General features: G+C 39.9%; 1 protein-coding gene across 1 annotated transcript in view; it reads right to left on the bottom strand.

Annotated features, from left to right (window-relative positions):
• The window catches only part of NECAB2 (N-terminal EF-hand calcium binding protein 2), a 181,052-nt gene that overhangs the window by 113,000 nt on the left and 47,817 nt on the right, over nucleotides 1-20,235 (bottom strand). Inside the window, exon 3 of the mRNA XM_088136366.1 lies at nucleotides 1,230-1,338. Coding sequence (XP_087992492.1) covers nucleotides 1,230-1,338 — 109 coding nt within the window. The remainder of the gene's footprint in view (nucleotides 1-1,229; nucleotides 1,339-20,235) is intronic.

Raw genomic sequence — 20,235 nt, 5'->3', positions numbered from 1 at the left:
CTCACAGCTACAGAAATGCAAAAGATACCACACTTTGCCCAGAACAGTTTCATCAGATTTCTCCTGTGAAATACATTTTGAAAACAAGGTCTTAAAAAATGCAAGAGATTGCTCTCCATTAATAACAACATTTGGCAGGTTTTTCTGAGGATCATGTATTCCGTTTTGTTACGTTGGACTGTACTGAATTGATCATGGGATGCGAGCAGATTTTTTTCCCAGCATAGCCTTTGTGTGAAAGTCTTTCTTTTTTGGGTATGACTGTGTCATTTTTCATGAAAATAAATCACATATTTCTATTACTTCTCTAATATAGACTTTCAACCAGTGGCAGGCTTAGGATTCAGGGAGGAATCAGAAGATAAGGTAATGAAACTTTAATTAAGCTTTAAAATGTAGTATCATTATATTAAGATAATGACTGTAAGCACATATAGATCTTTCTCTGAAAAAAGTAGGAGTTTTCTTTCTCTCGTGGTCAGGCACAACTTCTTTGACAAGAGAGATCAGTGGACTTGAGAGACGAAAGACTGAAAACCACTGATTTTAAAAGTTCTAAAAAAATGACAAGTGACAAATGGCCAAAGAATAAAAGGCAATTACAAAATCACAAAAAGGCAATTATAGGAAACATAAAATCCATCACTCCAGTGCACAGAAGGCCCTCAAAATCCAATTGAGTATAAAAATACAGAAATGCCTATAGCAATATATTTGTTTGCCATCCAAAAGCATCAATATAGGTTCCTGGCATGTCTCCCTAGAGTGGGCGTTCCAGATGTGGGACACCACAACCACAAAAGCCCCCCTCTTTGTGGTCAATTGCCCCATTACACTTGACAAGGGCACCTTCACGTTGCCTGAGGTCCTGAGGACAGACATAAGATGAAAGGCATTGAGGGAGATACTTTAGATATTCAAACTATTCAAGAATGTACAAAGCATCTCTAAACCATTATCTTGGGCCTGGAAAAAAAACTTGGCAACAATGGAAAAAGCAGCCCCTGGCAAGGTATGAACCCACCAGGAAGTCCCATTTAATAACAGTGCCCATACAACCTCAAAGGAAAACCTTGCCACCACATGCCCATAGAGCCCTCACAATCTAACTTCTTTGTGCACAGTGGCTCTTCCATCACTGTTGACATGTCAGCTCGGTCCAGGAAGAAAAGAGAAATCAATAAATGTCTTGATGGGGCAAAGCAGTTAAGAAATCTAAAGAGACCCACCTGGTGTTGTCAGAATCGATGGTATGGAAAAGCTTCTCCAGCTCTTCCTCATTAAGAGTCCCATCGGAAAAGAAGGCCTGGAATTCTTCCAAGGAGAGCTTCCCGTCATCTGTAAGCAATAAAACAGAAGGAGTTGCGAATGAACGGCAGAGAAAGGGGGGCAGAACAGAAGGGAAGGATAACCAGCGCAAAGACATGCCATAGCCAGGATCATGACTTAGGATGGGTACCAGTTTGGCAGAAATTCCATACTCATCCCTTAACATCTTCTGGGAAAGTCCCTTGTCTGTTTGAGTGATAGACCAATTGTCCATGTTGGTCTAAAGGCAGCTTCCTGTTTCATGCTTTGGGGCACTGCTGAGGTCTCTAAATTGGCTTGGAGGATTAGTCATAGGCTCAGGACTAGCATCTTGATTTTTTGCTTTGCGAAATCTGCTTGTAAAGTTAAACATCCCCTACATGCTTACATTTTTAAAAAAATATATATGACAATATTATTTTCTATATTATTTTCTTTTTAAACAGGGGCCCATCACAGCCTCCTTTGGAAGAACAGAGACAATAAAGAGGAGTTGAGATCTGTTGACACTCTGTCTTAGCTCTCAGACAAGGAGATGGTGCTCTATAACAACCTCACCTAAACTGGCCCCTTCCAGATGTGCAAGAACTGCATTTCCTAAATTCCCATCTAGCACATTGGCTGGGAACTGTGGGAAATGGAGTCTTATTACATCTGAAGAGTACCAGGTTGGGGAAGGTGCTCTAGGGAACAAGTAAAGTAACCAGTCTCGAGAAGGTGCTCTAGAAAGAGTCAAATTATTGGTCTAGACCCTCCAGTTGGGACATTAAAACCTAGCCACAAAAAATTGACCCAGAGATGTTTTCCTCATTCAGAGAATATATACCATGAAAGAAAAATATCAAAATGCTTAAGAGATACTTCATCTGTCAGCACGGAATAGCAGTGATAGGTAGCCCATGTCTGGTAGGCTCAGATACAAGTCCCAATTTAATCATGGAATTTATGGAGAAATGTTGACCAGCCATTCATCTCAGGCCTCACAAAGATAATATAAAAGGAGACTCCATATTACTTGCTTGATATTTGAGCTATCCAAAAAAAAAAAGGGGGGGGGATATATATGTACTGTGTAATAAAATACAAGGCGTTGCAACTTCTCAAAACAATTCCACCATCTTCTGGTCTAGATTAACATATACCCTGAAGAAAACCGAAGTTACTATTCCAACATTGATCACGTTTGTAACCTGCTTTGACTGAAGCATTATGTACTTCATGGATTGGGTTTTAAATGCAACTGAAATGAACAAAACTCTTGGACTCTGATGATTCAGCTGGGTTTGGAAATATTTGGGTGTCTCCAGCATCTCCACTGGCCTGACATGGAGCAGTATACTAGTATTCCTATAGTTTTTGAATGTTTGTAAAAATATATGTGTTAGTAAACTTCAGGATTTTTATATGTTATTTTAACAGATGTTAAATGGACAGCTGATACCATCCTACTATTAGCAATTAATTGATATCTCTTCTAACCCTTGTTTGAAAATAAAATTTGCAACTATGTCTCTGCCAGAATTTTGGATCAATGTGCAAATGAGTACAAAAGTATTACATGAGAGGGCTATAAACATATTGATTCCATTTGCAATATACTATTTGTGAGAGTCATAGTTTTTTTCAGCTACTGCTATACAAAGCAAGTATTGATAAAGAAACAAGAGAAGTCTCAAAAATGAAACCAAGATTTCAGGAATTTCCCAAAACTAATCAAGCTCTTCCTTTCTTGTAAATAGTATGGTTTTCAATTTGATTTTTTAAAAATTTCTGATGAAACCATAAAGTTGTGAAATCCTTACAATTTAATCAATTAGAGGAAGTGGTACATGTATTTCTTGCACAGCTTAACCCCAATGAAGTCATTAGCTTCATTTGTGTGGCCCCAAACACATTCATGTATTATTTTAGGTGGTTGTGATATCACAAAATTTGAGAAGTTTTGATCCAACCTATTTTGTGAACCCAGCCCAATTATGCTTTCCTTGATAAACCTTGTTTAAACAAAACTGGTCTAATAAACCACAATGGCTGGATTCAGCCTCTATTAAGAATCGTTTACTTCTTTACCATCACTCTGCTTCCTTCTGCCCTGGTTCTGTGAGTTGTGCTGTAACCAGGGGTTTAATTTTAGAAAAAGTTAGCTTTGGAAGCACTGAAATTCTTTTTACTACAATTCATTTTTATCTCTTCTCCCACCTTATTTCTAGCCACGATCAAGTCCTTAAACTAGTGTTTCTCAACCTTAGCCACTTTAAGCTATGTGGACTTCCACATGCTGGCTGGGGAATTCTGAGAGTTGAAGTCCACATAGCTTAAAGTTGCTGAGGTTGAGAAACACTGCCTTAAACATTATCCTCAAAAGTGTAAACCTTCCTTCAAAAGATGTAGCACACAGCCTATTAAAAATTGGCATGTAGTCTTTATCATGATACTGGGCAAAGCTCAGTTCAAGCCTGTCCCTTTATCCTTTCTATCTATGCAATATATTTTAATCTAGCACACAGAGTACTTCTAAATTGTGCATTGACTAAATGTCAGGAGCGAGTGGATCTTACAGAGCAAGCAGGTTTGTGAGATAAGAGTTGCCAAGAGCGCAATGGGAACTTGGAAATGATTAACAGATTTAAAAATGCTCCCCCCTCCCCCAAAATAATGGGCTGGACAGTTATAATACTCTGCATATCTAAGAGTACAAGTTAAAGTAAGCAATACTGATCTGAGAACTTGAGGAGTCTCAGAAGCTTTATTAGGAAGGCACCAAAAAGTATATCTGAAGTAGAAAAGTGCAACAATACGATACAGGTAGTCCTCACTTAATGTCAGGTTCAGCCCAAGAACAACAGCAAGACAGTCCAGACTGCAGATCAAGGCACACTTTCAGTCAGGAAGTCTCAGCCTGCTTGGGACAATAGAAATTATGCATGTTCTTTTATACTGTGAATTCTACTCCAATTAAAGCCAAATTTGATTTTATTTTGCCTCTTCTTTTAATCAAACCTTCCCACGGCATTCAGATAGGTTTTAAGTAAATTATTTGCCAGGCAATAGAGATCCTAATGGGGACGTGGTGGCGCAGCGGCTTAATGACGCTGAAAGTTGCCGGCCAGAAATGGTCGACGCTTCAGCGGTTCGAGTCCAGCCTTCGCATTAGGAGGGTGAGCTCCTGTTTCTTCCCCAGTTCCTGTAAACTCAACAGTTCGAAAACTCACGTGAGTTCGAAAACTCACGTGAGTAGATAAATGGGGACTCTCACTCCGGTGGGAGGAAAAATGCTGGCGGCGCCTTGCAAAAAGGAGTCAGGAGCAGTTGCCGGTAAGCGCGAAAAACCGTGCGCGCCCAAAAAGGGCGCGAAGCAACGGAAACCCCGCCAGCTGGGCTCTGCCCTAGGAAGGAGGCCATGGCAAACCACTTCCGAAACACCTTGCCTTGAAAACTGCAAGGACTCGCCCAAGCAGTCACTGCAGAGTCAGTAACGACTGAGCGCAGATTAAAAAAAAAAAAAGAGAGAGAGATCCTAACATGATTTAACAGGTGACAAAATACTGGAGGATATCTTTAAGGAGTTTGCTGTAGCAAGATCACCACTAATGAATAATTCTGGTTCATTTTGGTCTGCCCAGATCAAACTGTATGAATGTCTATTATTGCATGTAATGGTGCTTTGTTTGTGTCTAAGACTGCAAAAAAATTTCTTTTCCTTCCTCACTGTAAAGAAAGCCTAAGACTGGGGGGGGGGGGGGGGAGAATTAGACAGAAATCCATTGTGATTACATCTACTATTAGTAATGGAAATTTGGCAGACTCTTCCTGTGCTTCTGCAAATGAAGACTAATAAATTAAGTATCATGAATTGCTAATTTTCTGTGCTGGAGATCAAGATGCAGAGCAGCTCTTCTGAAAGCAAGTCTGCTTCTGAGACTTGTCTATCAGCACACAGGAGATGGCTTTCTCGTGCATCCCTCGCAGGTGATGAAACATACTCCCACCAGAGCTGTGCCGGTTTCCCTTCTCTCTGCCTTCACAAAGTCTGTCAAGGCGTCTCTTTTTCACCAGGCTTTTCACAGCCAATGGTTTGGTGCCAACTCCACAATTCTGGGAAAAGACACAAACTACTTTAAGAAGTTGGAGACAGATGCTACGTTTGTACTCACTCCCCAGATCATCTTTGGGGCTCAGTTCCAATCACTGCAGAATTTTCTTGGGAAAGGTGGTTCAGTGACATCTGAAAGGGGACAGGTTGCCTGTTCTTGTCCTGAAGCAAAAGGCAACTTTAGACCATTGGTCAGGTTTTTGGCCTCTAACTTAAAACTGAAAATACTGTAATTCATTTTCTAAGCAGGGTTCTCACAGAGCCTCTTTAGCAAGATTTTTTTTTTCAAGAAGAAAGGGATTAGATAATAAGAATTCCAGCAACTGAAACATTTACAAACATATATCCAAGGTAACCCCAATATACATTAGGGTGGAAGCAGGTGAGGCCACGCTATAAAATAAGTGGGCCCAGAATTAAAAATATATATAGAAATAATTCCTCTTCATATAAATGCCCAAACATGGGGGAAGAGATTAACTTAGATGAGCTTCCAGACAATTTTAGAAACTTGCTGCCAAATTCCAACAAAAACCTGCAGCATTAAATCTCAATGGTTCAGTCAGAGGAGTTTTGGGGGTTACAGAGGCTAACTTGAACATAAGTGGCCTTGGGATCTTAAAATACATGATCCTACTCTGAGCTGTCAGTGTCCCGCAAGATTCTTTTATTTCTAGTAAAATAAATAATGCCCATAATATAAATAAATAATTCCCCATAATGCCTCCCCAAATCTCCAGGCATTAAGGGAAAAAAGCAGAAAAGAAGAGTGTCCCTCAATAATACTGATTTTTTTCTCCTCCCCAGATACTCCAAAATGTAGGGCACTATTAAAAAAAAAAAAAATTGTGGACATAAACCATCCACTGTTGCCCTTCACTGATGGAAGATCTTCAGTCCCCAAGAATCTGAGGTGTTCCCTCATCCCATCTTCTGTGACTGAGCAGAAAAGGAGCATGATGCATTAATGACCTCATCACCATCCATTATACATAAGGAGATCACTGGCCAGGCATCACAGAGTACCAAATCGGTACTCTACCATTGTACCAGGCAAGGTGTCGGAAGCTGCACCACTGGTCCAGGGGGACACAGTCGTAAGAGACAGTCTGCAGTGCAACACTTTAATGGAGATCTCATCAACTCCATATAAATCATACCCTGTACGTAGAAAGCTCATTCTCAAGGAGAAGAGTTAGACCCTAGGCATTTCTCCAAGACAACTACATGTTCCATGGTGTAGGGAGCCAGTGAGACAATGTTGAAGCAAATATTCAGAAAAAGTTAGGCAAACAAAGATGACAGAGCATTTCTTAAGTCCTAGGAAGAGCTAGGAATCAGACTTGCAAGCTTCTGTTCTTGTAGGCTATCTCAGTAATGTATAGTTCTGGTCTTACTGTGGAGTGAGTTTCCTAACCTGGTCTATCTCAAAGATATGATATATGGGCAGAGAATCTATACATAATTTGTCCTTCAACCCTGTGTCCCCTACTTTGCAATAAAAAGTGGAATAGTTTGAAGATAGTTCTACCATCTGGACTGCTCTTGGTACGTGAGTGTTGTCTTTGAACATTTCAGTTAATGCTGGGTTGAAATCTGCCTTGTTATTTTTCAAGTTTTCTTCTTGTTGGAAAGAGGCTTCTGTTTTTTCTTCCTTGTTCTCAAAGTGCTGGAGAATTGCTTTTGAACTTCTTTGACAGCGATGGTGAACTAACTTTGTTGTTAGAAATTGTGGAGCTGGCTGTGTTGTTACCTGTTCTAATCCTTCTGTCGCTCATAGCCTCTAAGGATGCTCACTTTTACCAATCTAAAAAAGTTTTCACTACTGATTTAACAAAAGCACAGATAGCCAGAGAAGTTACAGACTGGTGGAGAGATGATTGTGCAATGAAACAGTACCTTGTAAATAGATGCAAGAATATCACCCTCCATCCTTTAGAATCTCTCAGACATTTGCTTCTCCCTTGAAATAAATTCAGAAGCAGATTCTCTTTCATCAGGTTGGATTAGAACTGATGATTAGGCACAATTACTTCTCTCCTGGAGAACAGACTGCAAGCAATGAAGATCTGAGGAAGACATCTGAGAGTGACTATTCTGCCTTGGCAGACCCTTGGGTGAAAATTAATGATGTCTTTCCTCCTACTTTTTTACTTTTAATCAGTGCCTCAACTGATTAAAGCCACAAGGGCAGCAGAGGACAATATCTATGGGCCCATCTAGTGACCACCATGGTGAATGGAAGAGTGGGACTTGGAATGTATGAGGAATAAATGGGAAACAGCATGAATTAATACATGATATTAAATAAAGAAAATGGGTATGTTTTGGATCTGTGAAACTAAAAGAAAGGGAAGGATGTAACAGTTCTGAATGAAAATGACTGAATTTGTGGGGCAGAGCTGATGATTATATGCAGGGAATTATGAATGAAAAAACTAAAACAGATGTCAATATAAATTGAAGGCCTCTGTGTTATTCTGGATGCATACAACAGTAGGAAACCATAGGCTGCATGTTATGCTGCACTAAATAGTGATAATGGAAGAATCAGAGATGACTTTTAGGGGAAAAAAACACATTTTCAATGAATGTGTTCCCAGGGAAAAATAATTCTAAGTGACATGAATGGATGGGTGGAAACCAGATGAAAGAATAAAAAGAAAGCAATTAGGTGATTCAGAGATACAAGAATGCATTAGATTGGGGATTGGTGAGATTCTTCTTAGAAAAAAGGCCTTTTTGTTTTGAACACATGGTTAAGCATAAGTCTATTCATACATATGCATGGCAAAGGAATGAATATAAATCTAACAGCATAATGAACATTCAAGAGAATTGGTGGAGGATACATGAGTGATGGGAGGTTTTGAAAATTGAATAGGCTATTATTTGATAATGTCAAGGGTGGAATGTTGGAAACATGGAAGAAAAAGAAAGTGAAAGAAACAAGGGTGAAAGGAGAATGACTGCAGGAACAGAAAATACAAGTCCTGAATGAAAGAGTATTAGACGACAGGTTAATCTCCCCAAAGAACGAATAGAAAATAGATATAAGAAGATATGGAAGCTATTTGGAGCACAAAGAAAAGAATTATATTATAGAGTGCCACAGAAGCGTGTGGAGTTACTCTAATGGGAAGTACAGTGAAGGTGCTTTGTAAAGAGCACTGGTTTCTTCTTCCCCCCCCCCTTATCTCTTTGCTGAATGCCAGATTGTCTTCGAAGAAACAATTAGATGAATACAAGTTGTTTGTTTTACCAAGCTTTTGCAACAGTCGTGGGGCCCTGCATTCCAGAGAGAGAGAGATAAGAAAAATCTTGTATGCCATTCTCTTGGTAACCAGAAGAATAAGTTACATTTAAGTTTACCTTCCTAAGAACCACCTTTCACTTGCTCAGACCGTCCCAAAAATCCCTTGTATGGGTGTGAGGGGATGTACTATCTGATTACAGATTTACATGTCTATAAAGTCTCTGATGTTTGTGTTGTAAGGTGTGATTTCATCAACCTCTCTTGTGAATGTGTTGATTGGGGTCACCCAGCTGTGTCTTGATCAAAATACATCTGTTATCTTAAAGAAGCCTCGTCTCAAGTCTTTTTATTTGGCTTTATTGAGACTTGGGAAATAAAAGGTGCCATACAACAGAAAAAGATGTTGGCGAAGTGAAGTCAAAAACCATGGATAAGAAAAAAATACATATAAGAGAATGTTGGCTGAAAAAATGAGGATAAGAGAAAGTTATTGGATAAAAGTATTGGTGGAATGGCATAGAATCAATACCAATTGTATAAATTGAGGCAAATGATGCAAATCACTGTGGAAATTTGCTGCACTGCTTGTAAAGTCTGTGGTGTCCAAGGCTGCTAAATCAAGATTTTGCCATAGCTGCAAATAACAAAATCAAAGAGAACAGGTATGGCTCAGAGTAAAAGAGGCAGAGAAAATATAGGACAATTTTGATGGGAATAAAAAAGTATTTCAGAAGTGGGAGAAGAAGCCTCCAGCAGAGTGAATAGAATTGATAATAGTTAAGAATTAAGTTGGCATGAAACTGCCATCGAGGAAAGCTGGAAGGATTATTTTACAGATCATATGAGAATGACAGCGACATGCCAGATAGTGAAATCAAAACATGTAATGTTTGTTTTCAAAAATAAAATGGATGAAAAGGAAGTCATAAATGCTGTGAGAATGTTAAACAAGGATAAAGCTGTAGGTACAGAAAGGGTAACATGAGACATGCTAAAATATGGATGTGGGTTGCAAGTAGTTTAATATGTGGATGAAGACTGCCTCTGTGCCTGCAAATGGGGAAAATGCCATTCTTTCATACAATGGGAAGGGTAAAAAAGCGTGAATATAAAAACTACAGGGGGATTAGTTTGTTAAGAATCCATTGGAGTTGGGCAGCTAATAAATTTGAAGGAAGGAAGGAAGGAAGGAAGGAAGGAAGGAAGGAAGGAAGGAAGGAAGGAAGGAAGGAAGGAAGGAAGGAAGGAAGGAAGGAAGAAAGAAGCTTGGGAAGGCTTTGGGCAGAAGTCAGACTGAAAAGGTACAAGAGGAGACAATTAGCAAATTTTGGGAAAAGCAGTGCAACGTTATGCCTGGCAGGAGAAGGGCAGACCAGGTTTCTGCTCTTCAGCAGGCCACTGAGAAATTGCAGTCTGAGAAAGAAAGTTTATTCTAAGTTGTAGATTTAGAGAAAGTACATGATAAGCCTTAGAATAAATGGAAAGCCTAGTGAATGGTTCAGCATTGGGCAAGGAGTAAGATGAGGATATATAAACCCCTCTTCCTTGTTTAATGTATTTGTGGATAAATGTAAAATGAAACATTGTTTGATGGATCCCCATTTAGTGGACTTTGAATGTGGCAGACCAGCTGGTGTTGGGGGAAAATTCAGAAGAGATGGTGTTGTGGTATGCCATCTTGACTTCTGTTACAAAAGGCAGGATATAAATCCAACAAATAAATAAAATGATGCAAATAATGCCACTCAAGCAAGCTTACATCATCACCTAATGGCATCAATATGCAAATGACATAAATCACTGCAAAAGGCTTTCTTTCATATTTAACAGACATCTGAAAATAACAGCATCTTACCCTCTCCTCCAAGATCAAAATGATCCCAACTCTACCCGCCTTTTGGAAAGCTCTTATTTTATTTTTAAGTTTTATTTTATTTTTATTTTTCAGTGATTTTGAACCACTGACATATTATTGCTATGCCTGTTTTTTATCTGCATGCTGCTGTGAGTCATATCTGATTGGGTGGCTATTTAAATTGATTTGATAAATAAAGGTATACCCTCTTCCCCTCAAAGGATTGTTAAAATAAAGCGCATTATGTATGAAAAGTTTGCAGAGAAGTCAGAGGTCCTACTGATTGCAGAGGTGAATGTATGTGTAAAATGGGTGCAGAACAACCCACGTTGTTGGCTGAGAACCTGAACGATCTACAGTGAATTTTAGACTGTATGATGTAACCTACAATCTTGATTAATGTCTCAAAGACCAAGATAGGGAACAATGCAGTAAACACTTGCAAGTTTTATCTATAAACTTTACTATGAGGTAGGTTTTATTAATTTCAGTCAGTGGCCAGTATAAAGAAAAGAGAAACAAGTGAAACAAGAGCAAGTTCTTGCATTTCTGTCATTAGGCAGAATGCTTACTTGAAAATGCTTGGAGAAATTTTAAGAAGTACAAAGGCTCATAGAAAGGAGGTGGATAGTGTGTTGAATGAATGAGCGCCAAAAGGAAACAACGATGCGTAGGAGCGCACTTCTCCCCATTCTGTTTCATGGAAGTGAGAGTTGGGTATGTCGGGAGAAGCCTACTGCAGTGGGAATGGGATACCTAAGAAGTGTACGAAGGAAAGCATGAAGAGATGGGGTCAAGAGTGAATGAGCAATGAATGAATATGGACTCCGTGGTGGTTTTGGTCAGATGGAGAAAGTGAATGGGGATCGGATTACAGAACAAATATCGAAAGATAGAGGGAATGGATCAAAAGGAATGGGAAATCCAAGTAAATCATGGTTGGATAAGGATGACAGATCCTGAAAAGGAGAATGGTAAGACCTTTAAAGAACAAAAGGCAATCCATGAAGCAATGGGTGGATATAGTGGTGGAATCAAGGATAGTTTGAAGGAGAGAAAGGTGCAGAGAGGTATAGCAAATGGCGTGGGCATAAACTCGTTTTAGCTAATGTAGGAAAAAATGATCTCATGCCTTTAATTTTGGGGGGGGGGGGTTACTGTTTCATACTCTGTTTCTGAGCTCTGCCTAACATGGCTTACCCCAAAGGGACCCTTATGGTGAGTACATCTGCATGTAGTGAGAGTTATGGACTATATTGGAAGGATCAAAAGAAGTCTAAAGTACAAAATAAATAAAGATAGGAACACCTATATTTTTCCCGTCATTCCCCCGCACCTCCCAGGTAAGAGCATATTAAACCATTTCTGCTGCAGAATTTCAAAGATGCCTCATGAATATTTAATGCCTGCACTATTTCATTCTTGCTGAATGCATTTTTCCCACACACATAGCCTAGCATTTCTGTTAGAAAATAAATAAGGACCTCTGATCAGTTGCCTTGGTCATTAAATCTAATGGATAGAGGCCCTGTCAGAATCATCCGAAGAAATACCCATATTTTTTTGACCCAGTTCCTTCCAAGGAAATGGGGGGCCTGGGGTCAAGCTTTTGTATCTTTAGACACCAGATGCACACAAAGGGGTGATCAAGAATATACCCAGAGTGATTTTATTTCTATTGCTTTCTTATGCAAGAAACAGGAAAATGACGAACATATTATGTTGCATATAAGAAATAACACTGCCTAGTTTTTGAACACAACCTTAAACTCTAGCCACACAGTATCATACTGATCAATTTTCCATTACTGTTGCCCATATGCACACATACCCGATTTGGGCAAGATGAAGAAAGCTGTGACTATATAGACTTCACTAAGGGAGTAAATACATAATTCCTCTTAGAAATGGCAAGAGGAATTCCCAACCCTCATTTATTAGCAAGTTCATTAAGGTAGCTTTTGTCTGCAATTTGAAATGCTTCTTCCCGGTTTCTTGCCACCTGGCAGAGTTGCGGTTTATGAGATCAGCTGCCAACTAGACTTGCCTTCTCTCTCTTGAGTGTTTATGTCTCCTCTCTCTTCCATGCCTTTCCCAACCTCCCCAAGATCTCTCACCAATACATTGATAGACAGTGTATAAATGGAAATCAAATGCATATCAGTGATCCAAGGTTATAAACTCTCTTTCCTCAGCTGAAAAGTACTCTTTTTAATGCTGCTTTCCATGCTTGATAAATTCATAATTCTTCTTATCATAGTAAGTTTCAAGGCTGGGATATGCAATTCCAAAGTACATTCATATCTTTAAACTATTTTGATCTTTGCAACCCCTTTATCAAACCAAAACAGGGCAAAAGAAGGACAAGCCTGTATCACATGATTAAGTATCCCTTCACTCATTTTACACTTCCAACATAAGGGAATTAATAGCCAGCCCTTTTTATAATATTTTGTTGCATCCAGTAGATGGGAAAAGGAATCTTTTGTGATTCTAATAGCTACCTAGCTAATATACCTCTGAGAACCAGTTTGGTGTAGTGGTTAAAGGCACCAGGCAAGAAACCAGGAGACCAGGAGTTCTAGTCCCGCCTTGGACACAAAGCCAGCTGGGTGATCTTGGGCCAGTCACTCTCTCTCAGCCCTGGGAAGATGGAGGCAAGGACCAACCACTTCCAAACTCTGCAGTGACTCATCCATGTAGACATCAGGAGTCAAGGCTAACTGAAATAAGAGAACTAGTTTGATGTAGTGGTGAAGGTGTTCAACTAGAAGCCAGGAGACTGTGAATTCTGGTCCTGCCTTAGACACAAAGCCAGCTGGGTGACCTTGGGCCAGTCGCTCTCCCTCAGCCCTAGGAAGGAAGAAATGGCAAACCATTGCAAAATCTTGCCAAGACAACTGCAGGAATTAGTCCAGGCAGTCATCAGGAGTCAACACTGACTTGAAGGCACAATATACCCCCTTTAGATAAGTCAATCCCATAAATTGGCAGGCAAAAGACATCAGTTTTGGGATTAATTTGAAGCGCAGGAAGCCAGAGAATCTATAGGTCTCTTGAGAGAGGATGGTACAAGGAAAGATATTCATCCACGCCCTTCAGCCTGCTAGGAAAGAAACAAGTACAAGAAAGTTCAAAAGCTATTTCTTTGCCCAAGAATTTTAATAAGTTTAGGGGGAAAGCCCTACCCTTCCCCGCAAAAGCAGGGCGCCTTTCCTTTGTCATGTACCCTGATGCAGTATTTTCAAACTGATGCTGATCACACATTGGCCAGAGGTGCTTGATCTTCACATCGCAGATGCCCATGGGGAAACGAGTGTGTCAAAATCCGCAAGATGGTGGATGAAGCATCATGATGCAAGCCTTTTGTAGGTGGGTATAAAAGAGGTGGGGTTGGCATCATGGCCCTCCATCTGCCCGGTTGCCAATTTTGACTCACGCCCTTGCAAGGAATTCTGGAACTAAACCCCCTTCCAAACTTCAGACTTCTCCTTAAAGATAATGGAGCTCTGAATGAATGCACCCAGAAGAAATGATAACAGATGGACAGCATTAAAAAAAAAAAGCAAATATCTGTCAGGTTTTTACCACAGGTCCAAGGGCCCACTTCTGTGCTCTTTGTCAGGAAACTAGCTTTCAAAAGGCAGGAAACTACACCAATTAGGCAACAATTTGCCTTTATCCAGCCTCTAATGAGGAACCTACACCACACCTCTCCTTTTCTCCCTTTTCCCCCAATGACCTATTAAATGCCAGGTTCCTCATTTGGATATCAGAAGACAAACATTAAAAGCGAAGCATCCCTTTAGCATGCAAGAAATCACTGCTCACTCCTGAGAAGCCTCCTTCTGTCACTCTCTCAAGCACATCATCTTTGCATTTGTCATCCATTTTCTGATGGTCTTGTCTTGCACAGCCTTCTCTAACCAGGAGGCCTCCCAATGCAGTAGGATTGCAAAGGTCGGTCATGGTTGCTGGGAACTGTAGCGTTGTGGTTCTATCACTTCCAGAGGACATTAGGTTGGAGAAGGCTGTTCTCGCTAAACTTTCGGACCAGAAGCCTTCTACTGGAACTGATAACTCACCCCTCGTCGAGCATGGCAAGCTTGAAAGGAGAACAAGGGCACCATTGCAGCCACCGGTAATGAAACATTTACTTCCACGTGACAATGAGGGTGATTTGAGCTGGCTTCACATACAGCACCACAACATAAGGCAGTTTGTTTGGCTGGGGCTAAGGGCAATGTGTGAACCCAATCATTGTGATGGGTTGGCAAAGCGTGGCTTATGACAGGCAACCACAAATGCAGACACACATGGCTTCAAACGCCTTGATTTCCACTGATTTCCAAAAGCTGTTGACAGGTTCTAAAACTTGATGCCACAATGAAAAAAAATGTTAAATACTGGAGAATAAGCATGTTTGCTATCTTTAATTTAGTTGCATTTAAATATGAAGAAAATCCACTTTCTATCCTGGCCCTCCACTCCTTTTGGGGGAACGGCTCCTAATAATTCACTCAAAGTTCCATTTTTGCCCTTACTGCAGAAAAGGTTATACACCCTTGCTCTATGACACAGCATGTTGTGAGAATTCAGCCACCTGCAGTTTAAGCAATAAAGCATGGTTAAAAATAGCTTATCGCAATGTATAAACACAGCTTTAACTAGCATTACTGCTGAATCCCAGAGAAAGAACTGTTTGGACAGAAACAAGAAATATTATTGATGCAGAATTGTGCTCCAGCCATGCTAAGGGCGACTTCTATTTTCATGAGCTTGTATTCCTGGGTGTCTGGAAATGGGGTGGGTGGAGAAATGATGACATGTTAGTCATGATACCCTCAAGCACATTTGCAACTTATGCATTTGTGTCAGAAGTCATGACATAAATTATATAATCATGTCATTTTCATGATGACTTGACAGAAACATCCTTTTGACATTCTCGTAGTTTATAACGGATGCTTCTAACAGTCTGAAAACTCAACATATCTTCATTTCATTTAAACTACTACATTTTATATGGAGGAAATGGAATCCAGGAAACACAGAATTAGATAACCTTTCAAAATACTGAACAATAATGACATGCTGATCACTCCGTTAAAATAGTTTACTATATTTCCTTAAAATATGTCTCCTGCCTGTTAATATTTTTTCCTAATAATTTTGGAGGGCCAGCAGGTTCTTCTTCCTTCAGGTATAACATAATCAAGTTTAAATTATATTTAGCTAGACATATCCTAAGATTAATCTTAATCTATCAAGGGAGTATAAGAAGTCACCATCCTTCAATCTGGAGTCAATTAGTGTGCCAGAGTCAATTAAATGAAGTTAGTTAAAGTGTGGGCTCAATTATAGGACAAGTAGATACAGAGCTGGGTTGAGCTTTGTACTTAAGAAGATCTCATCAACAATCTTCATCAGATTGGAGCGAGTTTTTAAGTGTGATGCCACAAGGCAGTGTGACATCTTGTACTCTTCAACATTTTTATTAATAACTTAGATAAGAAACAGAAAGAAACGTACATCCAATGTGCAAAAGAAACAAAATTGGACTAACACCCTAGAACAGAGGTTTTCAAACTTTTTCAGGCCACAGAACCTATTTTAAAAAATTTCTTGAACTGCTGATCAAGAAGCAATGCTCTAGGGATAGAAAAGATACTGCATTCAGTTGAACTTTTTTGGCACTTCAAAACTCCATGGAACATGTTTTGAAAAACTCTGCCCTAGAAAATTGAAATAAAATTCAAGGTCATCATAATAGGTTAGAGCAGTGTTTCTCAACCTTGGCAACTTTAAGATGTGTGGACTTCAACTCCCAGAATGTACAAATGTACAGTTATAGAATGGGGACTCCCTGGCTTGTCAACCATCCTTGTGAAAAATCTTTTGGAATAATCCTTGTTGACACCTGGACATGAATCAGCAGTGTTGTGTGACTTCCAAAAAGGTAAAGGGAAATTTGGGTTGCATCAGCAGAAGTACAGTTTCTTAAATCCTGGGTCCAGATGGAACAGTCTTAAAGAAGGCAAGAAGATGATCAGAAGTCAGAAAACTTCTGATCAAGAGAGAGTGACAGAATTGGGGATGTTTAACATGGAGGAAAAAAGTCTGGGTGGAAAGTGCTCTTCAAGTATCTGAAAAGATGTCACATAAAAGAAGATCCAAGACCCGTCATCCCAGAAGGCAGAACATTAAAAAATGTATTTAAGTTACAGGAAGGCAGATTTTGGTGAAATGTTAGGAAAAACTTCCTGACTGTAAGAGAAGTTCAACCATGGAACAAGTGGTCTAGGGAAGTGGAGGGTCACCTTCACTGGATTGGATCAAGCAGTGAAGGTGACCCAAGACCGCTGCCTGTTAGAGATGCTTTCATTTGGATTCCTGCACTGAGAAAGGGATGGGACTCATGATTTCTTCCAGTGCTATAACGTTATGGTGTATCTAGTTAATGCCCACATTGGCAACAGTGATACAGCTGATAGGCCCAAAAAAGGATTCCATGTTTTTCTACTTTTCCAAACTAATCAAAAGATTAAGAGATACCTACTGCTCTTCTTTATACTTTTATACTATTTATACTTTGCAGCCAAAGATGGAGAAGCTCTATACGGACAGCAAAAACAAGACCAGGAGCTGACTGTGGCTCAGATCATGAGCTTCTTACTGCAAAATTTAGGCTTAAATTGAAGAATGTAGGGAAAACCACTAGACCACTCAGGTATGACTTAGATCATATTCCTTGTGAGTACACAGTGAAGGTGATGAATAGATTTAGAGGATTAGATTTGGTAGACAGAGTGCCTGAAGAACTATGGACGGAGGTCCGTAACATTGTACAGGAGGCAGCAACTAAAACCATCCCAAAGAAAAAGAAATGCAAGAAAGCAAAATGGCTGTCTGATGAGGCTTTACAAATAGCTGTGGAAAGAAGGAATGCGAAAAGCAAGGGTGAAAGGGAAAGATATAAGCAACTGAATGCAGATTTCCAGAGAATAGCAAGGAGAGATAAGAAGGCCTTCTTAAATGAACAATGCAAAGGAATCGAGGAAAACAATAGAATGGGGAAGACTAGAGATCTCTACAAGAAAATTGGAGATATGAAAGGAACGTTTAGTGCAAAGATGGGCATGATAAAGGACAAAAAAGGCAGGGACCTAACAGAAGCAGAAGAGATTAAGAAGAGGTGGCAAGAATACACAGAAGAACTATACAAGAGAGATCTTAATGTCCCTGATGTCCACACTGGTGTGATCACTGACCTTGAGCCAGACATCCTAGAGAGTGAAGTCAAGTGGGCCTTAGGAAGCATTGCTAACAACAAAGCTAGTGGAGATGACAGTATTCCAGCTGAGTTATTTAAAATACTAAAAGATGATGGTGTTAAAGTGCTGCACTCAATATGCCAGCAAGTTTGGAAAACGCAACAGTGGCCACGGGATTGGAAAAGGTCAGTTTATGTTCCAATTCCAAAGAAGGGCAATGCCAAAGAATGCTCAAACTATCGCACAATTGCACTCATTTCACATGCTAGCAAGGTTATGCTCAAAATCCTACAAGCTAGGCTTCAGCAATACATGAACCGAGAACTACCGGATGTACAAGCTGGGTTTCGAAGAGGCAGAGGAACTAGAGATCAAATCGCCAACATTCGCTGGATCATGTTGAAAGCACGAGAGTTCCAGAAAAATATCTACTTCTGCTTCATTGACTATGCAAAAGCCTTTGATTGTGTGGATCACAACAAACTGTGGCAAATTCTTAAAGAGATGGGAGTACCAGACCACCTTACCTGTCTCCTGAGAAATCTGTATGCGGGCCAAGAAACAACAGTTAGAACCGGTCATGGAACAACCGATTGGTTCAAAATAGGGAAAGGTGTACGACAAGGCTGTATATTGTCACCCTGCTTATTTAACCTATATGCAGAGTACATCATGAGAAATGCCAGGCTGGAAGAATCACAAGCCGGAATTAAGATTGCAGGGAGAATCATCAACAACCTCAGATATGCAGACGATACCACCCTAATAGCAGAAAGTGAAGAAGAACTAAAGAGCCTCTTGATGAGGGTGAAAGAGGAGAGTGCGAAAGCTGGCTTGAAACTCAACATTAAAAAAAGTAAGATCATGGCATCTAGACCCATCAATTCCTGGCAAATAGAAGGGGTAGAAATGGAAGCAGTAACAGACTTCATTTATTTGGGCTCCAAGATCACCGCAGATGGAGACTGCAGCCATGAAATTAAAAGACACTTGCTCCTTGGGAGGAAAGCTATGGCAAGCCTAGATAGCATATTAAAAAGCAGAGACGTCACCTTGCAGACAAAGATCCGCATAGTCAAAGCTATGGTTTTTCCGGTAGTAATGTATGGCTGTGAGAGCTGGACCATAAAGAAGGCTGAGCACCGAAGAACTGATGCCTTTGAACTGCGGTGCTGGAGAAGACTCTTAAGGGTCCCCTGGACTGCTAGGAGGTCAAACCAGTCAATCTTAAAGAAAATCAACCCTGATTGCTCAGTGGAAGGATCGATAATGAAGCTCAAGCTCAGATACTTTGGTCACCTAATGCGAAGAGAGGACTCTTTGGAGAAGACCCTGATGCTGGGAAAGATTGAAGGCAAAAGGAGAAGAGGACGGCAGAGGATGAGATGGTTAGATAGCATCACTGAAGCAATGAGCATGAAACTGAGCAAACTCAGGGAGGCAGTGAAGGACAGGAAGGCCTGGCACAATATGGTTCATGGGGTCACGAAGAGTCGGACACAACTTAACGACTAAACAACAACAACAACTGCTCTTCTAGGAATAAATGTTTTTACTTTTTATCAGTATTGCATATATTCCCAAGCATTATTCCATTTCACCCAAATTCTGCATTGTTCTGCAGTTTAAAAAGATGTTTGCAAAAAACATTGCAAGTTGCATTTATTCTCATATCTAACCTTCCCATTCTTACAAATGTTGCATGCATCTTTATGCAACTTTCCTGAACACATGCATTTTTGTACACACCTTGTCCAAATACATGCATCTCTGCTTGGATCCTTTTTGAAATATATACCTTTGTAGTTTGTTTATTTATTTATTTATTCATTCATTCATTCGAAAATAAATATAATCAAAAGAGAGGGAGGGAGGGAGGGAATTTATACTAGACAACCCTGTGACCCATTGGGCCATCCTTTGAGAGAAAGATAGTGCAGTCTGATGTGATATGAATGGACATTAAATTTTAGACTGACCATATTTTTTTTCACCCCAATGCTGGATGGTGCCATGATCATCTAAGAAGAGTATATATCATAAATTGAAAAATAATTGTAGTGGCAAATGAACTTCAATAATAAGTCAATATTTACTTACCTAAACAGAAACAGAATGACCACGGGCAGGCAAAAAAACAGTGGGAGCAGGAGCAACTTCTGACTTCCTGCCAGTTTCCCCTTGACTTTGCTTGTGGGAAGCTGGCAGGGAGCATTGGACATCATGATCATGTGACTGCAGGGACACTGTGATGGCCACAACTTGGCAGATAAAACTGGTCTAAGCATCATGGAAATTTCAGTTCCATAGGGGTAATGGGTCCCTGATTTTTCACACATTCTTTAAGCTAAATTAAGCATGAAAAACAAAATACATTATGTTATTTTTAACAAGGAAAAGGTTTTGAAAGATCTTTTGAATTTCTGAGCTTAGAACTCAATAACTACTG

The sequence above is a fragment of the Python bivittatus genome, unplaced genomic scaffold, assembly GCF_059951505.1.
Source record: "Python bivittatus isolate LINGU-HERP-01145 unplaced genomic scaffold, Pbiv_v1 ctg000190_np1212, whole genome shotgun sequence".
Lineage (NCBI taxonomy): Eukaryota > Metazoa > Chordata > Lepidosauria > Squamata > Pythonidae > Python > Python bivittatus.
Note: the sequence above shows the minus strand (reverse complement) of the source record. Positions and strands in the feature narration are given on the sequence as shown.